The sequence below is a fragment of the Xiphophorus hellerii genome, chromosome 23 (assembly GCF_003331165.1).
Source record: "Xiphophorus hellerii strain 12219 chromosome 23, Xiphophorus_hellerii-4.1, whole genome shotgun sequence".
NCBI classification, from domain to species: Eukaryota; Metazoa; Chordata; class Actinopteri; order Cyprinodontiformes; family Poeciliidae; genus Xiphophorus; species Xiphophorus hellerii.
Genome location: NC_045694.1, coordinates 1301253 through 1325518, shown reverse-complemented (window position 1 = coordinate 1325518; position 24266 = coordinate 1301253). Strand labels below are relative to the sequence as shown.

Sequence of the window (24266 nt, the reverse complement as noted above, 5' to 3'; positions counted from 1 at the left end):
TTCACATATTTTTCTGCATACATTTTAACTTATAATAGTAAGGAACTGTAATGAAATCACCATTTGAATGTTTGGTACAATAAAAGTAGAACAACAAAAACTGCATTCAAACTGTTCTGCAACAATAACTAATCAGTTTTATGTAATTTACATCCCTAGTGCACCGGGAATTTTCTTCACAGCAATACATTTGTGGATTGTCTAAAAATTAAATCAGTTAAACATTTTTCATAGAATAAAAATGACACTAAAATTGAACACTTTTATTCTGGAAGTTGAATTTGATTAATTTAACCAGTAAAATGTATTTATGTTTTAATTCAAACCAAATTTTTCTGTTTTAGTTGTTAGTTTGAGCTCTTCTTGAAGGTACTGATCAACAGGGGTGGTCCAGGGTTTTATGAGGCCCTGGGCACTGTCCCAGTTGAGGTCCCACTTCCAGTTAAGCTCGTTACTTTTACACAGACATGCAACACTCACAAACATTATTGTTTGTGAGATTATAGTTTGAAATATAACGGATGCAACTTTCAAACTGCAACGTTTTTTCCAATCTGTTGTTGCAATTTTTGTATTTCTTCCAATCTATTGCAAATAAAAACTAAAGAAACACATTTACAAATAAACATTACACTAAGTGTGCAACTGATTTAGTAGAATACAGGCAGAAATTATAATAAATGGTTTATAACATGGTAATTTAATTATGTTTTTGATTGGACATTAAACTTTGTCCATCTCTGCCAGTGGAAATTTGAGCGTCAGGGAAACCTTCTCGTGTTTTTGACTATGACTTTTACAAAAATCCAGAAGTAGTAAAACAAGCCATGAATTTAATGTTTTACGTTTATTTGTATAGAACATTTCAGAAACAAAACAGTTCAAAGTGCTTTACAGCATAAAAACATAAAAATATGTCATAAAAACACTAATTTAAATACTATTGGGGTCTTAAATTATGGCTCTTAATTTTATACTTTCTGGAAACAGGGCCGGCCCAAGGCATGTGTGAGTTAAGCAGCTGATTCGGGTCCCAAGCTAGCATGATAAATATATATACAGTACAGACCAAAAGTTTGGACACAACTGTGTGTCCAAACTTTTGGTCTGTACTGTATATTTAAAATAACATTGAATGATATGACCTAAATTCTATTACACATGAAAAACTATTTCTACAAATAAGGATTAATTTCTGTAAGATATATTATAGCATATTTGTTTGCTTTTTTACTGTAAATGTAAAAGCTAATGATACTAATGTTACATTAGCTAATGTTACTTTCAAATAATTAAAAAATATGACAGTTAAATACCACTCTGTGTTTCAAAACCCAAATATTTTTTTCAGTTTGCTTCTCCTGTAATGATAAAATAAACAGCCATAATCGCACCAATATTATGTAAGTTAATTACAAATGATGCTAATTATAGTTACACACTTAGGAATGATAAAGCATCTGGTGTTGTCATGTTGGTATGAGGGGCCCCAAATTAAAATATGCTAAGGGCCCTAAAAAAGCTTGGGATGGCTCTGTTAGGACAGTTCTGATGTAGGCAGCAGCTCATTAGATTGACCTTTGACCCCAAATTTATTCTGTACTATTCTGAAGAATTATGAGGGATTAGTGCACTTGAATAAAACATCGATAAAATAGTTGTAGATGAAAATATTAAAATATAATCTGTCTACGGCTGTCTGCAAAGGCGGGGTCATTATTTGGCAGCCGCCTCCCGCCGTGCGCTCAGTGAGAGGGGCGGGGTCAGTATTTGGCAGGTTCGGCCCCGGAGGGTGTGTGCGAGAAGAGGCGAGTCTCTCTAGGCATCGACTTGCAAACGGGCATCTCAGCCAGTCCGAGCAGAAAAAGGAAAACCAGGAACCGCTGTAATTTCGAGCCTTTTTTGCGATGTTCTCGACGATATTTCTTCGTCGTCTGCTTTGATCCCGTCGAAGTCTCCGTCTGTTCGGACGCCAGCCGCATAAAGAACCGCAGAAATTGATGCGTGTTGCTCCGCGGTGCTGTTTGTTTTGACCTGGTAAGAAACCCGATTAGCTTCCCTGCTAACTGCTCTTCTTCTGCTTCTCAGCATCTCAGACGCTAACTGGTGTTAGCAGGCTAGGCTAACTGTGTCTTAAACCATTTTTTCTTAATATGTAAAACAGTCTTGTATGTTTTTAATATTTTTCCAGCTGTGTTTGTTCTTCGGTTTAAATTCTGACACCGAAGGACTCTTGAGTTTTAAACAGTTTCTGTCGTTTATTTGTGTTGACTGGGAGCTAGCCGCTAGCGGCTAGTAGCACAGAGGCAGTTCTGTCACATCTGTGGCTCCTCGAAGCTAACAGGAAGAGAAAATAAAGAAAACAATTTGAAATCATGACCAGAACAACAGGAGGCTCTGAGCGTCACATGTCCAGAGTTATTATCGGTGTTTGGTGGGATGTTCTCGGCTGAACTGTTGTGTCTTAATTGGAGGGAGCTGCAGGTCAGAATCACCTGTCTTTGCTCAGGTGTTTGATTGTGTTAAAATGCTGAGTAATAATCTAATTAAAATGTCTTATTTAAACTGATATGCGGAGCAACTAGCTGCTGGTTTCGTTTTCTGTTCCGTTTCTGGAGAGCTTCATCTCCGCTGTAGATGCTTCCTGAACGGATGTTTCGCTGTCTGCGCTGGAATGTTCTGGTTCCGAGAGGCTCCGCTGGATGTGAAGCGTTTAGATTCTGCTTTACACGCGTCTACTCAATTATTTCTATAGTTTTATCTGTTTGTTTTTAAAACCGCATTTCTTCTAGTGACGTTAACATTTTATAACACACGGGTTGAATTGACGGAATAACTTAAATGATTCAAAGATCCTGTAAAAAAACAAACACATAAGGATAATCTTCAGATTGGACTGTGGGAGGACAGGGGTGTTTAAAGTGCGGAGTATTAGGGCAATAGTGTGTTTATATATATATTTTAAGTAGTAAATTTCAACCTAAAAACTCAAAAATTTTGAACTTAATCTCAGAAATTTTCTACAAAAAAACAAAAATTTGACTTTTTTTCCTAGTAAATTTCTGAGTAATCTCATTTTCTGAGTTTTTGTCAGAAATTTACCATTATTTTTAAATCTACTATGGCCCTAATTATTGTGAAAGTTCTGGATCTATAATATCCATTTTGAAGAAAAACAAAACTCTGAATACTTTATTTGCTTGATTTTATTTTTACCCCTCAGACTCATTTTGACTCAACAATCTTGGCCCACGTGACTAAAAGTTTAGATTTCCTTGATCCTTGTTTTGCCTTTTTGTTGGTTAGATTAACTGACTTGTAATATGCATTATATTAATCCAAATGGTCTGATCTCTTCGTGTAAAATATGTCCTCCAGGTAGCGGTGGGACCCAGTTAAAACTTTTATCCAGTTAATTACTGTAATTAATTAATTGCAGTTATTGAGATTTTAGTGGAAAGCCATGCGTTGATGAAGTAAGCAACATGTCAGGACATGTTGAGGCCTGCAGAGACGCGTCTGGTTCATTCAGGATACAGAAAACCAGGAATGATTAACGGAGGACGTCAAAGTGCTCAAGACTCATTGAACATCCTGGAGTTTTAAACTTTTGAATGTTTTGAGTCAAAGTGAGGTTTGTATTCTGTAGGGAATTCACACAGAGACTGGGGTCAGTTAGTGCTAATTGTGCTAATGCTAAAATTAAGACGTTAAAAGCCAGAATTCATTGTGGAAATTCAGATAATGGCAAGATAAATTCAAACAAACTCAATAATTTCCATTTGCAACATTTATCTTTTTGGTCTTTTGTCTCTTTCTACCAAAATCTGGATGATAAAACTCTTCAGTCTGGTGCTTTTTTGTTTACACAAACTTCATAATTTATTTTATTTGTTGTTTCTGTTGATTTGTTTATTTATCTTGGATATTTAAAATGTTTTCCAGTTCCAGCGTTTAATGTTTGTTAGCATTTAAAGTTTATTGATCTTTGAGAATGTGACCTTACTTTATTATTATTATTATTATGCCATTACTATAATATTACTTGAAAATGGTCTCCAAACAACAACATTATTGTTTATTGTGATAACTTCTTTATCATACAACACATTTTATGTCAGAAGAACGGACCGACTGAATGCGTTTCATCTGGATCTAAATCGATCCGGTGATTAGAAAATGAGAAGTTGATGCCAGTTGATCATTTCAGGAGAAGGAAAATAATGGCTGAAAAATGGAAAAACATCAGCAGAAATGTTTTTGTGTTGGTCCAGTAAAGATATTCAGACTAATTGTGGCTGTAAATAATTAGAGTTTTCTTGAACACAAAGGTAACGGCGTTTTAGATGAAATGATCTTTTTATGGCGTATCTCTAATCAGAGCTGTAAACTGAACCATAAATGTTGGAGCTGATCTAGGAATATTTTTTAACCAGGATTCCTGAACAGTCGGGAAAATGTGGATTTGATTTCTGTATTTTCCAAAGCTATAGAAAAATAGAAAAACAAATTAAAGTCTGAAAGAATATTTGGAATTTCAGATGTTTATTTTGTTTAAATGATGTGAACTTTTTCTTTCTTTGCTTGTTTATTTCCCCTTCTCAGCATCTCTTCCCCTTATTAATTTCTTTTCTCATTTCTTCTGTCTGCTTTTTCTTTTTTATTCAGTTTTTTCTTTTCTTTTGTCTTTTTTCATACTTTTTTTCTTTATTTTTTTCTTTTCTTCCTTTTTTTCTCTTTTTTCCTTCCTTTCCTTTTTCCATGTAGAGGAGAACATGAGCATAAAAATAAATTATTGTAAACATAATATGAACATTATAATAATTTCTTCTGATGCTCATGTAACAGTTCCAGCCCATCAGTAAAGAAGAATTCACCGACACGCCTTATGTAACTCTCACAGATGAATATTTAATGAGTTGCACATGTCCTGTAAAATAATTATTAGTGTTATAAATTGTAATTGGTATAAAATAACCAAAAACAAAGTTGTTAAATTTAGACTTTTGTAAAGGAATTTAACTTCCATCAACCTTTAAATATTCACTCGTCTCTTTTTCTAAAGGTTGGAAACTGTGAAGTTCAAATATAAACAGAATAAAGTTTTCTTTAAAATATTATTTTAACTCCATGTTTGATCAGAAATATGAATCTGTATCAGATTTGGGAAAATGAAACTTTTTTACTTCCAGTTTAAGAGTTTCTATCAAATAAAAGCCTAAACGTCTTTAATTTAAAGCTCAGTAAAAGCTTACAGGAAGCCTCCAGCGTTTGTGTTTGGTAGTATTGTAACCCCTGAAATGCGGCGCCATTAAAGCCACTGACCTTCACACTCTGAGTGTATCTGCGGTGAACTTGTTGGTCTTTATGTGAACAATCTCACGTATGCAGAAAGCCACAGTGGGGAAGCTCTCCAGCCGCCCACCGTGTGAGATAAGACGTGTAAGATGAGAAATGGTTTTTATGTGGAAGGAAAACTGGCGTGGAATCGCAACAACTGCACCGGCGCTGTAATCCCTCAGCTGCCGGCCGGCCGGCCGGCCGGCCGTTCTCAACAGTTGGTCGGTCAATCTGTGGTTGATTTAGCCTCAAGCTAACCCATAAACAGGCCCAAACAGGAAGTCACCACATTTAATCCCTGTCTGCCACATTGGGTCCTGCGTCTAAAATAACTTTGTAACCTCATTTTTATTCCCATAAAGCATCATTTGTCTTTAGGTGTTAAACATGGATCTAGGATTACACACCTAATGTACATTTATTACCCAGAAATCTTTTAAAAATTATATCCACGGATGGAAATCCACTGATGGGAACCACAGCAAAGATGGAGATATTTTGATACTGAGAAAGAAGCTGTAGGAATCCAGAATCCTGCCAAAACTAGCCGCAGGCGGCTTCCCGCCGCGCGGCGCTGACCGGGCCAGGGATTGTGTAAATGGAGATGGGCTGTCAGGGTGTTGATATAACGCAGGCTTCCACTGGAGGAGAAAATACTCTTCTTTTACTCACATTCTGACATTTTTATCTGTAAATATTAAAGAAGGTTTAAATGTCCTTTTCCTCAGTGAACGTGAGCCTTTTGAGACTCAAGGCAGTGATGAAACAGAGGAATCTCATTCTGTCTGGGACATTTTTATTTGGTCCTTGAGACCGCGAGCGGTTCCTGATCTGAGCCTTCAGTAGAAGTAAGTAGCTTTATTTACTCAGTAATAAAGGGACTAGCTGGAGCATTTATGACCATAAACATTAGCATCAGGATTTAAGGCGGTTGTTTTAATAATTCATTCTAAACATGAATAACAATCGTCTTATTTAGAGGAAGACATTAGTAATTATCTGAAGTTCATGTTTTGGGACCAAACCTCTTCGGTTTTAAGTATTTCTCAAATAAAACAGTTTTGGACAAGAGTCACTGATTGATCCAGATGGAGGAAAAACTCTGTTGCTGTTTAAAAAGTTGCTTCATTTGTTTTGCTAGCAGCTTTAAAAAAGTTGCTAGATTTGTTGCTAGTCACTTTTTTTCAAATAAATTTCTTGATATTTTCACTAGTCACTTTTTAAAAAAACTAGTCTGATTTTTCACTACTTGCTTTTGTTAAAAAAGAAAAGTTGCTAAATTATTAGATTTTTTTTACTATTCACTTAAAAAAAAGAAAAGTTGCTAAATTATTAGATTTTTTTTTACTATTCACTTAAAAAAAAGAAAAGTTGTTAGATTTGTCACTAGTCCCTTTTTTTAAGTTGCTGGTTTGTCTCCAGTCGCTTTTGTAACGGTGTGTAAGTAACCATATTAGAAAAATCTCAAAGTATTTTTTCACAGCAGTTTATTGCAAATCATCCCAAATATTTCTAATTGATTTAGATGATTTCTTGGAACTAAAACTAAAGTTTCCAAATGTAAAATCAGCTCTTTGGGTTTGCAAACATCATCAGTTACTGTTAATATGTTTGGCTTGATAACTGAAGGATGTTCTCTAGCAGGAGAGCTGCTGGCTTTAGAACGATGAAGGTTTAAACCTTTCAGATGACGGACGGAAACCTTTCTATCAAGCAGCAGCTTTTTACTGTTTTACAGTGGAAACGGGTTTGGATGCCGCATCTGGATCCTCTCAGGTCCGAGTCTCTACGTTTTGGTGTGAGTTTCGTCTGACGGCTTGCGTTCCTGAGCAGATGGCTGGATTGAGTAATCTGGGGTGAGAACGTGTTTAAGGCGCTCAGCGTCTGCAGTTACAGACGTCACATGAATTACCTTTAAAACTCATGAGTTAGAGACGTTTAATACCGCTTTAACTTATTAAAAAATTATATTTTATCACAAACTGGGTTTTATCTCATCAATTTGATTACAAATCCTGCATTTTTGGTCAACTATGTAGCTGGAAAGATTTTTCTTATTTTTAATGTAATTATTTGTCAGTTTCCTCTAAAACACTCACAGGAATCCACATTTCTGTTGCATTTTAATTTATTCCAGAATAGCAGGAGGATGTTTATAAATTAGACCGAAACATTCAGATTGTGGGTTTGTTCCGACTGTTTTTGGAAAGTCCCTTTATTAAATATTTCCTCACACGCTCTGCCGTGTTTTCATTTTTAATTAAATAAGGGTTTCAGTGTTACTGAAATAGTTTGACCGCGGCGTAAAAGGTGCCTGCCGTTTCTTCCTGGTGACTGATTTCCTCGTTGCCCCAGCTGACACTGATTCCAACCCGACCTAATGGATCAGGCTGAACTGGGCTCAGAGCGACGAGCCGCTAAGTCGGCTTTCTGGCAGCAGATCGAAGGTTCAGATCCTGCAGACGTTTAGATCCGAGTCGCTGCGTATTCAGATCAATTACCGCAGCACAACTCTGGCTCTCATTGTCCTGAAAAGTTAGAGGAACGTTTCTAACAATCCGCAAACATGGAGCCTGACGTGTTTATTCTGAGGCTGTAGGTGTGTGTGGGGGTGTGTGTGTTAATGACAGCGACTAAACGGCTTCCTGTCGTCCGTGTGAGACGATGAAACTGCATCGTCATGGTTTGCTTGCTCCTCAATCTGCTTCACAGCTTGATTTCATCCATTGTTTACAGCAGCAAAAACTCACACAGACGGTAAAACAAGAGTTTTTCTGTTCAGCTGAAGCTCTCAGCTCTGGCTTCAGTGTTTCCTTATTTCAGTCATTATTCAGCCACATTTTGCTGTTTTCTGTTTTGAGTCCCACTTCCTGCAGGAATGCTGCTCGGTCAGCTCCTCCACAGTTTTAACTCGGAGCTAGCCTGGTTCTATCAGGACTGCAAATATTACTATTCATCACAGACTTCTGCACTATTTTCTATTTTCATTCTTTATTCTTTCATAATAAATTTGAGAACACGATGATCTAAATAACTCCACCTGGTGTTAGAAACTCAAATGTTAATTCTTATTAGATCGCTGATGTTTGTAGAATTAGAAATGCACCGATTAGAAAATTTGGGCCAATATTAATACGGATTATTTAGGTAACTAAATGACTTCAGTTATAGCCCACAAACAAAAACTGCTCCTGAAAAACATTCCCATTTGTCAGGTGCTTCTTTAGGACACCAGTCACAAAAAGACATGATTTATATCACTAAGCTGCACATGGTGACTCCATTTTCAAATTTACTAGTATTTATTAATTATTTTATTGAGCAAACAGATGAGGAAACAATAAAACTATCAATCCTGACTATAAGGACAGTTTTGGGGAGTATTAAACATCATTAATTGTAATTTATCTTGATGAAAATAAATCAAAATTCTTGTAAGAAATTTATCAATGATAATAATATACAATAAATGCCCACCGCTACCCAAGATCCTTTGCTGCATCGGTGTCACATGACCAAACCGATCCTCCTCCATCTTTTTAACCAATATGTTAAAAACTGACAAACATCGGCTGATACCGATGTTAATGCCGATATATCGTGATTGATTTTCATCCTTTGTGTTTATTTCTGTCTTCAGCTGCTCGTTTTGGCCTTTGCATTAAATTTTTTTCCACTGCTCCAATAAATTGATGATTTTCTAAATTTTTCCCGTTTGTGTTAGCTGCTAACATGTTTAGCATTGAGATGCTGTTTTAGGCTTGAATAGTTTAGCTCAGTGGTCCCCAACCTCTTTATTACCGCGGACCAGTCAAGACTTGGCAGTTGTGACTCCTTTCAGCACAACCTGAGCACCACACTAGTCTGTTCCAGGAACAATCGGGTCCGTTTGGAAGCAGAAATTAACCCCCAGTGGAAAAAGGAAGCAGCTCTGTCCTCCATCGCTGCTGTTAGTAGATGTGCGTCAGATTTATGTGCGTACCAGAAACGCAATTCAAAGGTTCCGGGCCAGAACTTATTTAAAAAATAAATGTAATTAATTGCTTTGATGTCTTTTTTACTGGTTAACATGTTAAAATCTAATAAATAAAAATGAACGCATTAAAACCCTGGCCCTAATTTTAACGTACAGTCTAAGTGTATTTTCTGCTCTGACTGAAGCTAATGATGCATAAACTGCCTCATACCTAAAAATATTTCATCTTCAAATCAGTCAGCCATGAGCTGATGTTTATAAAAGGAAATTAAAATCTAGTTCCTCTTTAAGTAGTGCAAAGATATTTTAAGATGTGGCAGAGAAAATAAGGGTTTTGTGAAGCTTTTAGTGGTTTAACCTCCAGTTTTTATGTCCGTTTGTAAAGTTAAAGCGCTGCAGCCCTAACCTGAACTCTGCAGGCCTTCTTTCCTCTCAGTGGCATCAAACCAAACCTGATGCAAATGTTGCAAACAGAGAGCTGCTTTTCCTCCACTCCCACAGAGTGAACATAGAGCTGCGTTTATGTTTCAGCTGTGGGCGTTTCTTTCTGCACAGAATGCTTCAGCATTTTACTGGCTTGACCAAAGCAACTAAAAATGTTTCAACAAATGTTTCTAACAGGAAGGTCTAGAAATTTGGCCTTCAGAAGTTTTTCTTCTTCTCTGTTTAAAATATTTCTCTGAGATTAATAAATTCAGCAACATGCTGTAGATCTAGAGTAGAGGTTTGCAAACTTTACGATCCAAAGACCCGTTTTACGCTCAGCACAGCTAAATAAAACTTGTCTTCTTATTGGAAACCTTAAAACAAAAGGAAGATGGAAACGTTTTCTGCTTTGACTTGTTGATATTTGTGGAAAATTCTGGGAAAAGCCGTGCACATCCTCAACTCTAATCAAGTATTACTGGTACTTCCAGTGTCATTTATTATGGAAATTCAGTGGAATGGTTTTTAGCCCGAGTTATGAAGATCCATTGCAGAAGGTCTGCAGGATGTAGGTCCCTGTTTTTTATCCTGCAGGACTTCCTTTAATCAGCTGTTTGGTTTATGCAGGACAAACATTTGACAAGAAAGATGAACTTTGCTGTATGTTCTCTTCATCTTTAAAATGAATGAGGGAAATGTGATGCATATTTGTGCAAGAGGGAGGCGCTGGAAGCAGCAGCCGGTTATTAATTCATCAGAGACGGGCCGGCAGGAGACGATAAAGTAGGTTAGAGCAGCCAACCTCAGACGGATTTTTCTTCCGGTTGCCGTCTTCTTACCGGCCTGTCCTCATCTTCCTGACACGTCTGTTTGTGCTGCCGCTCGTTTCTCCTCCAGTCTTTGCATAAAATTACTTTTCTTATTTTTTTGCAGCCCAACTAACAAGGTTTGCTGCGTTCTTTCTGTTTAAAGTAGAACCACAGTCATACAGACGGAAACAAATGTTGGCTCGTGAACTAAACATCTGATGTCCTGGTATCCACTAGTGACCTCATTTTTTGTTAACTCTGACTTACTTTAATAAAGTAATAAAGGTTATTGTCTTTGCTGCATCTGTGATGAACTATTTATGGGCTCATTCTGACTCATCTGATAAAAACTTACATACATGCATCCTAACAATTCTTTATCTGGTTTGTCAGAAAATGATGCAGCATTAAATGGGTCACGTTTTTAGTTCACTGGAGAAAAAGTTATTTTAGCGTTAGTTCCTCTTCTGTTTGACTGTACCAATAAGGAAGTAATTACCCCTAAGCTGCGACCTGGTGAACCAGATCTGGTGATGAGTCTTTAGCATCTTTTTCCCAGAAGTCTTCAGGAAACTGGGGGAAACCCTGGACTGCTTTGGTTATATAGACTTGATAATTAATTTTATTTGCTGTTTCCATTGTTTATGTATTTTGGATATTTAAAATGTCTTCCAGTTCCAGAGTTAAATGTTCATTAGAATTTAAAGTTTATTGATCTTTGATCATATGTTCTTGCATTATTATGCCGTTACCTCAAAGCAACAATATTATCGTTTATCGCAATAATTTCTGGGACAATTTATTGTGACAGTTACTTCAAGACCCAACAATGAGAGCAAATGTATTTTTCAGACGTAAAGGAAAGTAAAAGCAGAAAAAATACTTTTTCACCCTGTTGGGTGTAAAGTCCAGACGGTGATAATTTAACGAGGGGAATCTCTCCAACCAGCGCTGCCTGAATCTGTGGGAAGCGTTGAACAGGTGTTGCATTTCCTCTCTTTGTTTTGTTGTGACAACAGAAAGTTGACAGTTTGAGCCTCGTTGCTCAATGTTTGGATCACCGCGGATTGATACACTGAGTGAGCGCAGGTTGAGTTTAAGCTGATTAACGATGGACTTCCTGTTGTGTAGCTTACTGCAGACTGATGTCAGTCTGACGTGTTGCAAAGCATTCGTATTTGTGACATGATTGTAGTTTTGTTGAGCCAAACCGAATCCGTTCAGCTGCCGCTGACATGCCGATGTTTTTGCTCCTCCTGTGATACGGCAGCTCTCCGTCACATGCTGCATGTCGGCGGCAGAGATTCGGATCGGCATGCTTTCCTGGTCATGTGCTTCAGGGTGTGTGGTTGTTTGTGTGTGAAAAGTCAACCTTGCTCTGCTGAAAACAGGGAAGCGTAAAGATGCATGACACGCAGCAGAAATACCTCAGTCACTCTCACCCTGACGGTGTTCCTGCGTTTTAGCTGACTCTGATTCATTAATACTTTAATTTATTGTATTTGTTTGTTTCAATCAGGCTTATTTAAAAAACAAGAAGACAAGTAACCAGGAACAAAATAATTAGATTACGTTTCTGTTTGAAAAGGAGAAAAAGAAGTGAACACTTATCTCAATTTAATATCACTTACTGACTCAATAATTGTCAGAAATGTTTAATTAAAACCATTTTATAGTATTAATATGCCTGTGTTAAAGAGCCAACAAACACATTATATGACATAAACAAAATGATTACAAACTGACTCTCATAACAGACAAGAAAATCTACGGACCCTTAATAATAATTATGACAATTATAAATGACAACTGGACATACAGCATCACAGCGATTACCAGCTCCTTGCCAATGTACATCCTATAAATCCTTCATAATCTGTATTATACAACAACAAATAAAACAAAAACTAATCATAATAATGTTTATCGCTTTAATTTGGGCCAGCGCAGTTAGTTGAGTAATTCCGCTGCTGGAAATGTCATTTCCTGTCGTTTTGCTGTTCATTAATATTTAGTTTCACAGCTTTAATCCATTTTAAGTACTTGGATAAAATTAGTTTCTAAAGCTGGTTCTGAAGGAAAATGCCGGTTCAGATTAACCGTAGCAGGATTTTCCGGCTCCGTATTCACCGGTTCTGAAAGGATTTGGCTGTTTGCAGGAAGGTGACCACCTCACCGATGCGCGGACGTTTTGGGTCAGGTGTGCAGTCGCTGTTTTGCAGGTATTGAACCCGTGACCTTTGTGTTGAAAGCTGCCCCCTGCGGAGCGCTGCTGAGGCTTCACATCTGAATGTGGGCAGGTGCTGCTTTTAGAAACGAGCTGAAACCTGATATTGACTTGGCTCATTTAAATTTACTGCCTCTACCAGTCTGCAGTGGGCAGTTAATGGAAACTAACTGAATCAAGGTAGGTGTGATGGCTGACTTTTAGCTTGTTACGGTTCAGAGACGATTTCCTGTTCGTCACAACAGATCACAGCTTCTCTAAATAGCTAATAAAAGTAGACTGGAGGCGGTTAACTTTAGATGGAAGTACAGAACGAATAACTAAGTGTTTGGGTTGAGATGTCAGGAGGAAGTGAGCTGCTATCAGCTAGATGAATACAAACCCGAAACCATACAAAGACTTAAAGGTAATTAAAGATATTTAGAGTTGTTTCAGCTGTGAAAATGTTAACCGTGCTTTTTGCTGAAGGAAAACTCTTTTCATGCAGTATTCTGATTTTTTTTGTGCTCTTATTTTCAATATTTTTGACTCTGTTTGCGTTCTCCTATCATCACCATCTCAGCCTGATCTCTAAGTTTTATACACAGATTAAATCAGGTTGCATTTTATTCATGAAACACATCTGGAGTGAGAGAGTGAGTTGAAGATAAATTGGACTTAAAGGTGAAAATATTTGATTTTATTATTTAAAGTACCAAGATTCGTCAGCAGTTGGTTATTGTGTCACAAGATTTTTATTTTTTTTTTTTCTATTTTTTTCTCCGAAGAGTTTTTGCGGCGCTAGCGGCTCGTATTTTTTAGACAGTAGGCAGACAGGAAGGAGGGTGAGGAGAGGGGGGAAGACATGCGGTAAAGGTCGTCGGGACCGGGAGTCGAACCCGCGACGTCCGCGCCGAGGACCAAGGCCTCCAAACGTGGAGCGTGCTAACCCCCTGCGCCACCACAGCACGCCCCCTACGATTTGCCGCTGGTTGTTTTTTAAAATTTTTTATTTTTTAAAGTTGACAGACGTATCGCGGGTCATTTTCTGAAGAAAATTTGCTAATTTGCTGCCGGTTACTTTTTTTGGAAGAAAAAAAAAAGGTTGCTATTTTAAAAAATGTTAGTATTTGTTACTAGCTTTTTTTAATTGCTACTTTGCTGCTAGTCACTTTTGGAAAAAAAGTTTCTGGATTTGTCACTAGTAGTTTTTAAAAAAAATAAATAAATAAAATCAGTAGATTGATCACTATTTACTTTTTGAAAAAAACTTGCCAGATTTGTCGCTTGTTGATTTCTTGAAAGATTCCTCAGAGGGTCTGCAAAGTCGCTTAAATATATCGACAAAGTTGACGGTAGTGCTTCTGTTATCCCGACCCAACTCCCACCTGACCTCTCCATTCACCTACTCTTGGCCACGCCCCTCAGTCCGTCGGCTCCGCCCACTTCTGAATTTTTAGAAAATTTGTCTTGGGGGCGGAGTTATGCTGTTTTTCAGCCTCAAGTTCAGAAACATTTGGATCTTCTTGGAGCTCAAATGTGTTTGGAAAGGGAAAACTTTGGGCTATTTACTCCTAAAGTAGCAGAACCAGAGCCAGAATCGGCTCTATTGGCAAATATTTCAAGCAATTTGACTGCAGTTTGACGCCCTCTCATCACACGGATATTTAAATATAATACAGAAATGATGGTGTATACAGCTGCTCTATGTGTGGGAGTTATAATCTACTTACACTATTCAACATGTGTTGGAGTTTAATATCAGCTTAGTTTGCTTAGAACAGAAGGATTTGGCTTGAGAAACACATTTAAGTTCTGCTAGTAAGAGCTTTGATCCAGAACAAATGTTTCCTCAGGAACAGAGGGATTTTCCTTAGCTTTTAAAGAGGCTTACCCACCTCTTTAAAGGTGCCAGTTTAGCTGCTGAAAAGAGGCTGAAGAATGCTTTTTAGTCAGAAGTCATTATGAGCGAACTCCAAACTCCTGGAACCACGGGTTGGTTTATAAGCTTTAGGAAAAACAAGAACCGCTCAGAAAACACTGAACTGCCCTTGAAACCTTTTTATTTCTAGAGTTTTAGTGTATACACATATAATAACTTTCTACATCTCTGGATTGGGAAAATAGTGGCTATCTTTATTAACATGTTATTCACAGTTCATTTGGACATTTACTACGTTGTTGACTATACAAACACAAAGATAACTGCAATTGTTTTCATTTTTTATCTGCTTAATTCTAAAAGAAAGAAACGTAATGTTTATGTCTCAACCAAAATATGTTAACAGGGAAAACACAAGTTTTTTTTGTTTGTTTGTTTAGGAGTGATTTGTTTTTTCCTGGTTGGTACAGGCATACGACAGAAACCTGAACTGATTTATAGGACTTTCTGATTCATGTAACTTTTATTCTAAAGACTGCAATTCATAAGACAGAAAATGTGTAGCAAAGTTGTTAATGTATGTAGAATTTAATTTAATTTATGAATGGAGAGACTACAGATTTTCTCCTTTTATACAGGAAAGTATTTTTTTCTTTAATTCATATCTGATTTTCATTAAACTGAAAAAAGCATTGAGGTTCATGCTTTTGGTCAGTGCTTTACAGACTGAAAAATGTGTGAATGCTCAGTTGAGCAATTAATTAATGGGTCTGCAAGTCACGTTTTTCATTTTGACCCGCTCATCGCCATTCGACAGAAAATCTGTTGACTGATTATTACGTCTCTGACTTTCATAAATTTATTTGCTTTTGTGCTCTTCTGCATAAGCTTTGTGTTGCATGTGATGTTGCAGTTTTGGTATTTTACAGCCTAAAGTATGTAATATTTTCTGAACTGTTCGTGTTATTATGTTTTATTTAAATAAAATTCTCCCATCTTGATGGAAACAGATCTGCAAGGCTGCCAGCACCAAATCTGTTAACATAGAACATTGTCTCTCTGTGAAAATCGATAGCAGAACATGTTAAATGTGATAAGTACTGTATGTTGTTAGACTGAATTTTTTAGTTTTCCTTTGAATGTGTGTTCTCAGTGAAGCTAGAAGGGAATCCTGCTAGAGGATCAGCGGTCTGTCAATGAGGAACTACCGGCTCATCTTCTGCCACAACCTGAAGCAGCCATAGATGGTCCAGTGGTTCACTGGCCAGAGGAGGAGAGGATAGGACACACTGTCACTGCTACACGGTACACACACACACACACACAATTTTATTTATTTACGACGCTGTTTTGTACTCAGTTCTTCACAGACTAGAATGATTATTTTATTACCATGACCTCAAAACTTCATATTTACCTTTTTATAAAAAAACGCATCAGCAACGATGCTCTTATAAACAATCTGATAAATAAATACTGTAATAATACCACTAATAATAATTTTCCATCCTGTTTCAACTACTTTTTGTTTTCTGAGTTGATATATCCTGATGTTTGCTTATAGTTTGAAAATGTAATGTAGAAAATATATTTCTTAAATATCTTTATTATTATTTTTTAAGATTTAAGATTATTAATTGCAGTGCAGTGTCCACGATTTATGAGTGTTTATTTGGGGGGGTTACTGCTGTTTATATTAAAGTTTTAAAAAATGCTTTAATTTTGTTTCATTACAAATGTCTGCACTGCTAATTTAATAAATTCAGTAATCTAATATTTAAATCCTTGCATTAGTATTTAATACACAGTTAAGTAATTATGTAATTAAATTATGTTAAATATATAATTATTTGGGTATTTTTATCATATATTTTGTTTGTGCTATGTTTTATTATAAATAATTTAATTTTCAGATAGTTTGGTTAATGTTAAATGACTGACAGTTCGAATAAATTCATAATGTGTTGCCATACAGACCTAAATCATTTTTATCATAAAATCAAATTTTAGATTATTTCCATATTTTAATTATCTCGTTTAGAAATTATTAATCATAAATAAAGATAAATAGATGTAATGTGTACTTCTAGTTTTGTTTGAAGAATCACATATATGACTGTTTATCTATAAATAATAAAAAGGCTCATTGTTTTAACAATTTACAGGCAAGACACAAATTAACTACTTAGAGTCTCTGTGGATTAGCTTGGATCAGAAAATGTAACATTTTTACATGTTAATAAATAGATTTGAAAACATTGTAAAGAGCTAATATTATTTGAGATTCACCATAAGAGTAGATAAAATCATTTAATGTAAACTGCTTTTATAGCAGATGTGTTTTTTGACAACTTATTTGTTCATTTTTTCCTTCATTAAAATGTTTTGGGGTTTTTTGTTTTTGGGAAGACGTAAGGTTTCAGCTTAATTGTGGTGAGGAGGAGGTGGCGGAGGAAGAGGCCATGAGGAAGAGCGTGTCCCCGGTCCCAGGCAACGAGGGCGAGGGCTCAGCCAGCACCGCTCGGGTTTTTGGCGTTCCTTTGGAGGAAGTGACGCACGTGCACACGGTCAGCGGCCATGAGGTTCCTGCGCTGGTCAAACACATCGTTGACTACATCGAGGAGCATGGTGAGAGACGCAGATGATTTTATTTCTCTTTGTGGGAGAAATCTAAAACAATTTTTTATTTTTCTGTTGGGACAGTTCAAACGTTTTCGCATTCTTGGTTTCCACTGGTTGTTCTGCAAATAAGTTTTCTCTTGGATTTCATCAATTACTTTATGACAAACTCAAACACAACAAATTGACTAAATTTAGTGAACAAGTTAATCTATGAATAAATGACAAATATTTTTTATAAAAATAATTGCTGTAAATCCATTCAGTAATCACAGTGACATAATACGAGGTACTGTTAGCGTTAGCATTGGCATTAACCACACAACAAGTCAACAAGTCTCAGATGTTTTCAGGATCAAGGTTCCTGTTGACCTCTGGTGACCTGTGCTCTGGTATGTTGTGGAGATCCAGACTGTAAGATGAACTCTAATGACTCTGACAGCTCCACCCTTGGCTTTCTTTTTCATTGCATAACAGTTCTGCTAACTTCAGATCCATCAAAAGTCCTGGGCGATAAGGAGAGCAGCAGGTTGAGGTTTTCCTGCAGCCGCCCTTTATTGCCCATTATTCTACTAACTTCTAACTGCAACAACCTCAGTTATACCTTTAAAATAAAAATTTGGTAAGCGGAAAACTTTTAATTTCTAGCTATTGAAATGTGTAAAACAACAGCAAAAAAATAAATAGTGCCTGGTTTGAATCCTCGTTGGTGCCTTTGTCATGTGGTTTGCATGTTCTCCCAGTGCAGGTTTGGTTTCTCGTTGGATCCAAAACAAAAACATCCACATTTTGTATGTGTGTGTGTCTATACTTGTTTACCTATCATTCTGGGAACTTGACAAATCACCAACAATGTGAGGACATTTGTAGTTGTGAGGACATTTTGTCATGTCCACACAATACAGAAACAATATTTGTTTTAGGGGTTAGATCTAAGGTGTGAATTTATGTTGGGTGTACAGACCCATTCAAAAAAAATTAGAATATTATTGAGAAGCCCATTCATTTCAGGAACTTTATCACTAAGTGGATGCTTTAAAGCCTTTGTATTTAATTGTGATGATTTTCCACACACAGTTAGTGGAAACATAATTAAAGTTAGAACATTACATTAGACTAATTAAAAAAACATATCCTTTTAAAACAGAAATGTGGGCTTAACAAACATGTTTAATATCTGCTAAAAAGTTGTCAATTTTCAAAAGGTACTTAATCTGACAAATGAGCCTCATGGAACACATATTTTAATTTATTGACTTTGACTGTATTCTATTATCACTCATAAAGGTAAAGGTACCTATAAAGGTAAAGGTACCTATAGAGGTAAAGGTACCTCTAGAGGTACCTTTACCTCTAGAGGTTGTCACCTCTAGATGACAACAATAATGTTGTCATCTAGAGGTACCTTTACCTCTATAGTACCTTTACCTTGAGAAGGTAAAGGTACTATAGAGGTACCTTTACCTTTATAGGTACCTTTACCTTTATCAGGTTTAGTGAAAAGGTTGGGGTTGGAAGTCAGTGTAAGACCACACAAGTACAGAGAGACAGGAGTCTGTGTGTGGCCTGCAGGGATTTAAAATGAATTAATAATCTGTGGTCCTTATAAAACCTTTTAACCAGATAACATTATCCAAGACATCCCAAGCGCTCTGTGAAGATGACGTTTTGATCTCCTTATGAAAGAAAGCGACGGATGGGCGGTTCTGCTCTAAATCCAGGATGTGGGGTCAAAACATTTCTGCTGTGAAAGTTGAGCAAAATAAGAAAATTTTCTGAAATATGAATTGTCCCAGAAAGTATTGTGATAAACAATAATGTTGTCATTTTGAAACCACCTTCAACCAACATAATGATAATGGCATATTAAAGTAAGTACACCCTCTTGAAAAAACTTTAATTTCTAGAGAACATGCAAACTAACTACTTTGCATTTTCATGTTTCAAAATGGTGGCTTTTCAACAATATTCAAGTGCAACATCTCTTTAAAGAATAAACAAACTACAAAAAAATCAAGCATGTAAATGAAAGTCATCATGCTCTTTTCAATTTATCATGCGATTAATTGATTTATTCCCTTTTGTGACAGCCTTTCTGTGTCTGGTCAGTAGGAACCGTCAATGGGAACACAGAGTTTATTGCAAAATGTGTCGAGTTGATGTAAAGATTGGAATAAAGTGTCCAGGCCTAGTAAGGTGTGGAGCAGGTTGGTGATCCAACAGCTGTTCAGCCGTGTGAAGTTATGTAAGGAGTCTCAGCTGGAGCTTTAATTAGTCATCAGCTTTAATCTGTCCTGCTTTGTGAGTGATACCTCAGGTTTTACTGGCTGTTGCTTACATTTGTCATTTCAGTTAATGGAAAAGAAAGATGAAAAGTCTCCTTTTGTTTTGGTACATTTTCATTCTATGTTGCGGCTAACATGAGTCTTATAATGAACCTCAGTCACAGAAACAGTTCATTTTTTTAACAGTGCTCCCTTATTGTTGTCTAAGCCGCTGCGCTTCATGCGGTCAGCTGTGTGGAGCCAGAAAAGGGAATCTGGTCCACAGGATTCCTTTTAGTCTTCTGGGCTTGAACAGTGGGTTGAAGGCTCACTAATGGATCAGACACCAGGGGGCAAACAGCAGAAAAGAAGCCGATTCAGAATCCTCATGTTACAAAATAGTGACTATATGCATTGCATCTGTTTTTAGAAATTTGAAACAGCTCTAGAGCTACAAGATATCTGTCTTATTTCCCAAATTTGACTTTTCTTTCTTTTATCTTTCTGAATTCCACTTTTTTCAATTTAACAACATTTATTAACTCAAAAAGTATGGAAAATAGCTGGAGGTCAACATTTACTGTTTCACTTTAACAGAACATTTCCCCTCATTTTTATTGAAGAACTCAAACATTGTGCAAAACTAAGAATCTAATTTTTAACCTAAGAGAAAGTATCGCTATCAACATTTTAAGACCATTTTTAACCAATAAAATGATAATGGCATCTTAATGATATAATACAATAAACTTTTATTTCCAAAGAATGTTTAACACTGGAACTGGAAGACATTTTAAATATCCAAAATAAATGAAACAACCAAAACAAAAACTATGAAGTTTAAACAAAACAAAATTACACTTCTAAACATATTAATTATGCTCATACTGGGAAAACAGGCAAATCTGCCAGTTATGACTTTTGTATAAAATAAAATAAAAGTCCAAAGTAAACTGCTTTGTACTTTTCATTTTTCAAAATGGCAACTTTTGCTGAAATTTTTCCTGCTGTTCCATATAATCTGCTGGCACCGAACTTTACAGAGCCAGCAAGTTTCCAAGTCTGTATTTTTATGTATTTCAGAGTTTCTTTGCTCAGAATCTCGATACAGGGATTAAATTTAATAATTTTGGTAACTTTGTTTGATTCTGCAGCAGCTTTAGAGTCTAGAACCAAAGAGAAGGTGGTATATCTGCAAAGAAACAGTCCAAACTCTCAACTTTTATTTGTAATGAACCTCAAACTTAAACATGGCCTCTCTTTGGAAGGTCGCGTAGATGAAGGTCTGGTAAACAGCTGCTGTCTGTCTGTCTGTCTGTCTGCGTCATCAGGTCAGCTGGACTTGGAGGGGCTCTTCCTGGTTAACGGCAATGCGGAGCGAGTAGACTGGCTGCGTCAGCGCTACGACAGCGGCGAGGAGGTGGAGCTGGAGAAGGAGGCTGATCTGGCATCAGCGGTCAGTTTGCTCCGCCTCTTCCTGCAGGAGCTTCCCGAACCCGTCATTCCAACGGCTCTGCAAGGACACATCCTGCAGCTCTACCAAGGTGCGCTTCAGGGACGCAGCGTCCGATCAGATAGTTCGCCTCTCGGTTACATAACCTAACATGAAAAATGATTTGTTGGTCCTTGTCACAGCACGATCCGTCCCATCAGCTAATTTGCACATATGCTAATATAAATAGTTCCAGGGAGGGTATTTTTATTTTTGTTCTTTTTGTATGTCATTGCAATTGTAAAAGTAATATATGATTTAACAAGAATATCAAGAAATGGAGATAAAAACGGTTTGAGTGCATTTTGCTAGATTGCTACTGCTAAATTAATTCTTTGGCCATGTATAAGAATCAAATATTAGGAAAAGATAGAGGGTAATAAAGTTGAGTCTCCCACAAACCTGTCTGATAAACCATTAGTTAATCTCATAGAAGATGTGATTATTATAAAAATAAAGGTCTTTCCTTACCTGGTATGAGTCCACCAGAAGGCACATTGACAGTAGCTAAAAGGATCCAATATGCAATTTTCTACTGACTTCAACAGACAAAATCATTACAATTATACATTAAAATAATTATAACACTGTCTAAGAAAATAGGTCCTATTAACTAATATAAATAAATATGTTACACTTTTCTGATGTACGTTTTAAGAATAACTCTGAATTGAGCCGACGATACGGTTCGTTCAGTGACTGTCCTCAACCAAAATGTTAAAGTTTCCATTTGTGATGAATTATGATAGAACTGAAACTTAATCATGGGATTTTTCTGAATGGTTTAATGCATCTTTAATGCTCATAAAGGTTCATTTGTTGCGATTTAAAGGACTAAATCCTCCATTTTCAGATTTGCTCTGTTTCCATTTATGGTTCACCTCTGTACAGTGTCCTTTTTGCTGCTGTTTCTGGCATAGATAATCTCCTCTAATCCTCTTTTCATTCATTTTGTCGTCATGCAGATCATTGCTGGCGGGCTGTTTTGGGTCATAAATCTGTGTGTGAATACTTTTTTCCAGAACTCCTGCTAGTTGCACAGTGAACATTTGCAGGGATCTCTGGTCTATTGAATGCAGATTACAGCAATGAGGAGGAGCTGTGCAGAAACCTGAAGTACCTGCTGCAGCAGCTGCCCCATGTGAACTACGGGCTGCTCCGCTTCCTGTGCCGCTTCCTGGCCAGCGTGGCTTCCCTCCAGCCGGACAGCTGGACCGTCGGGGCGCTGGCCGCCGTCTTTGGACCCGACATCTTTCAGTAAGAAGCCTCTCACATGCTAACCACCAGCCTGAATTTGGAAACCTGACTGAAATGTCTCGTCTCATCGTCTGTTTTCAGTCTGTCCGCTGAGAGGGAGGACATTCAGGACCAGGAGTCGGTTAGCAGAGTGCTGGCCGAGCTGCTGGACAACCAGGAGGGACTGTTCGACTCGGAGGATGATGACGTGTCCACCACCAACGACTACAGCTCCATCAACGAACAGGTTGGCTTCTTCTCACCTCGTAATAATGCTCCAATAAAGTGGAATATTACAAGACTAAAGTAACTTGCCAAATTAGGAGAATAAAGTCATAACAGTACAAGAATAAAGTGGTGAAGTGCTTGAACAAAGTCCCAACAACATGGAAGAAAATTATAATATTACCAGAAAATAATCATACCAAACAACTTTATTCTTGTATTATGTCGACTTTATTCTCCTTATTCTTTTTTTTTAGCCTGACCCTGATACCTGTTTACTCGTGTCATATTTGAGTGTGTTTGAACAACCACAGAAGAACAATCCTAGCTAAACCACACACACACACACACACACACCCCTGACCTAAAGTCAGCTTAGAGGAATGAATAAACCCGACAGTTGTGCTTTTGATGGAGGAAGACAGTAAACAGGTTCACAGGTTTCCCCATGCAGAATCCCTTCAGGCTGGGATTCAAACCCTAATGCATGCCAACGTTGCTCCTAACTCTGCATTCTTGGGTTTATCAGAAACCAGACGGTTTCATTTTGATTGTTTACAGCACTGATTAACCAGCCCTGGCCCGAGTTCCCCTCATTAATCAGTAACTTGACAGTAAATGCTCAGCCTCAACAGAAATAACCTTCTCCTTGTTTATGAAACACATTTCTCTACCTGGGAACTAAAGGATCTGACCCTTCAGTTACTAATTACCCACTCCGTCCTGAACACACAAACGCACCATCAAACAATCAGGAAGCCGAGCCACCCAAACATCTTCTGAGAATGTAGACGAGCCTCGCCCAGACACACCCACACACAACGCACACACCGACACACACACACTCACCCACACCGACACACCCACACCGACACACACACCGACACACACACACCGCCGCTGCTACTGCTTTCCACTTACTGGACGATCAACAAAGTACAGTTAACTTTTAACTTTCCTCAGAGCCACTGTTTGATAATTTGTTTTATGATTTAACAACCTAAACAATGATTAGACAGATACTAATACTAATACTGATACCTAAACAGATACGGTGGAAATACGGTAAGGAACAAAAACAGTTTTTTCTACTTATTGTGGGTAAAGTTTTACCCTTTTTATTGCTTACTTTTTCTACTTTAGTTTGTTTTTAATTTGTAGTTTGGACATCTGTTTTATCCTAGGAAAAACCGCAATTATCTGTTGTTCATTTTAAATATCCAAAATAAACATCCTCCAGTTTCAGTGTTAGATGTTCATTAGAGTTGAAAGGTTATTGATTTTTGAGAATGTGTTCTTGTCACCATATTACTGGAAAATGGTCTGAAAACAACAATATTATTATTTATCGCAGTAACTTCTGGGATGATTTATTATCTATGTTATCTATACGTCAGTTGACTTTTTCATTACTAAAGTGATTTATTAGAAAATGGATTTGTTCCAAGACTTTAGTCATATTAAGTAGATTTGATCACACAGTGATATATTTCTAACACTTATTGTTGTTATAGTCTCCAGAAACAGACCAGTAAAAATTATTTCTAATATTTACTTGTGGGTCTGGACTCAGCACTTCGGATTCCTCTTAAAGTTTCTGTTACCTACCACACTTTTTCCTTCCACTGAACTTTCCATCAGTTTATCAGCCTCTTGGCTTTGACTTTTTGTGTCTTGTGTCAGCTGGACAACTTTCCCTTCACCCTACAGAACAAAGCATTAGAGCTCTATATAACAATTGTTTTAGTGATCAATTATTTTGATGACTAATTGATTAATTGCATAACAAAT

The 24266-nt window shown here is 37.1% G+C and overlaps 1 protein-coding gene across 4 annotated transcripts in view; it reads left to right on the top strand.

Moving 5' to 3' along the window:
• Nucleotides 1-1797: 1797 nt before the first annotated feature.
• Nucleotides 1798-24266, top strand: part of fam13b (family with sequence similarity 13 member B) — a 51281-nt gene continuing 28812 nt past the window's right edge. For 2 of the 4 annotated variants that reach the window (XM_032554483.1, XM_032554481.1), the window contains exons 1-6: nt 1798-2037; nt 15793-15944; nt 17049-17267; nt 20854-21066; nt 22094-22271; nt 22353-22497. In XM_032554483.1, coding sequence (XP_032410374.1) covers nt 17102-17267; nt 20854-21066; nt 22094-22271; nt 22353-22497 — 702 coding nt within the window. In that variant the 5' untranslated portion in view covers nt 1798-2037; nt 15793-15944; nt 17049-17101. Of the gene's footprint in view, nt 2038-12939; nt 12959-15792; nt 15945-17048; nt 17268-20853; nt 21067-22093; nt 22272-22352; nt 22498-24266 lie in introns of those variants that run through there. The other 2 variants (XM_032554484.1, XM_032554482.1) reach the window with 2 other exon arrangements.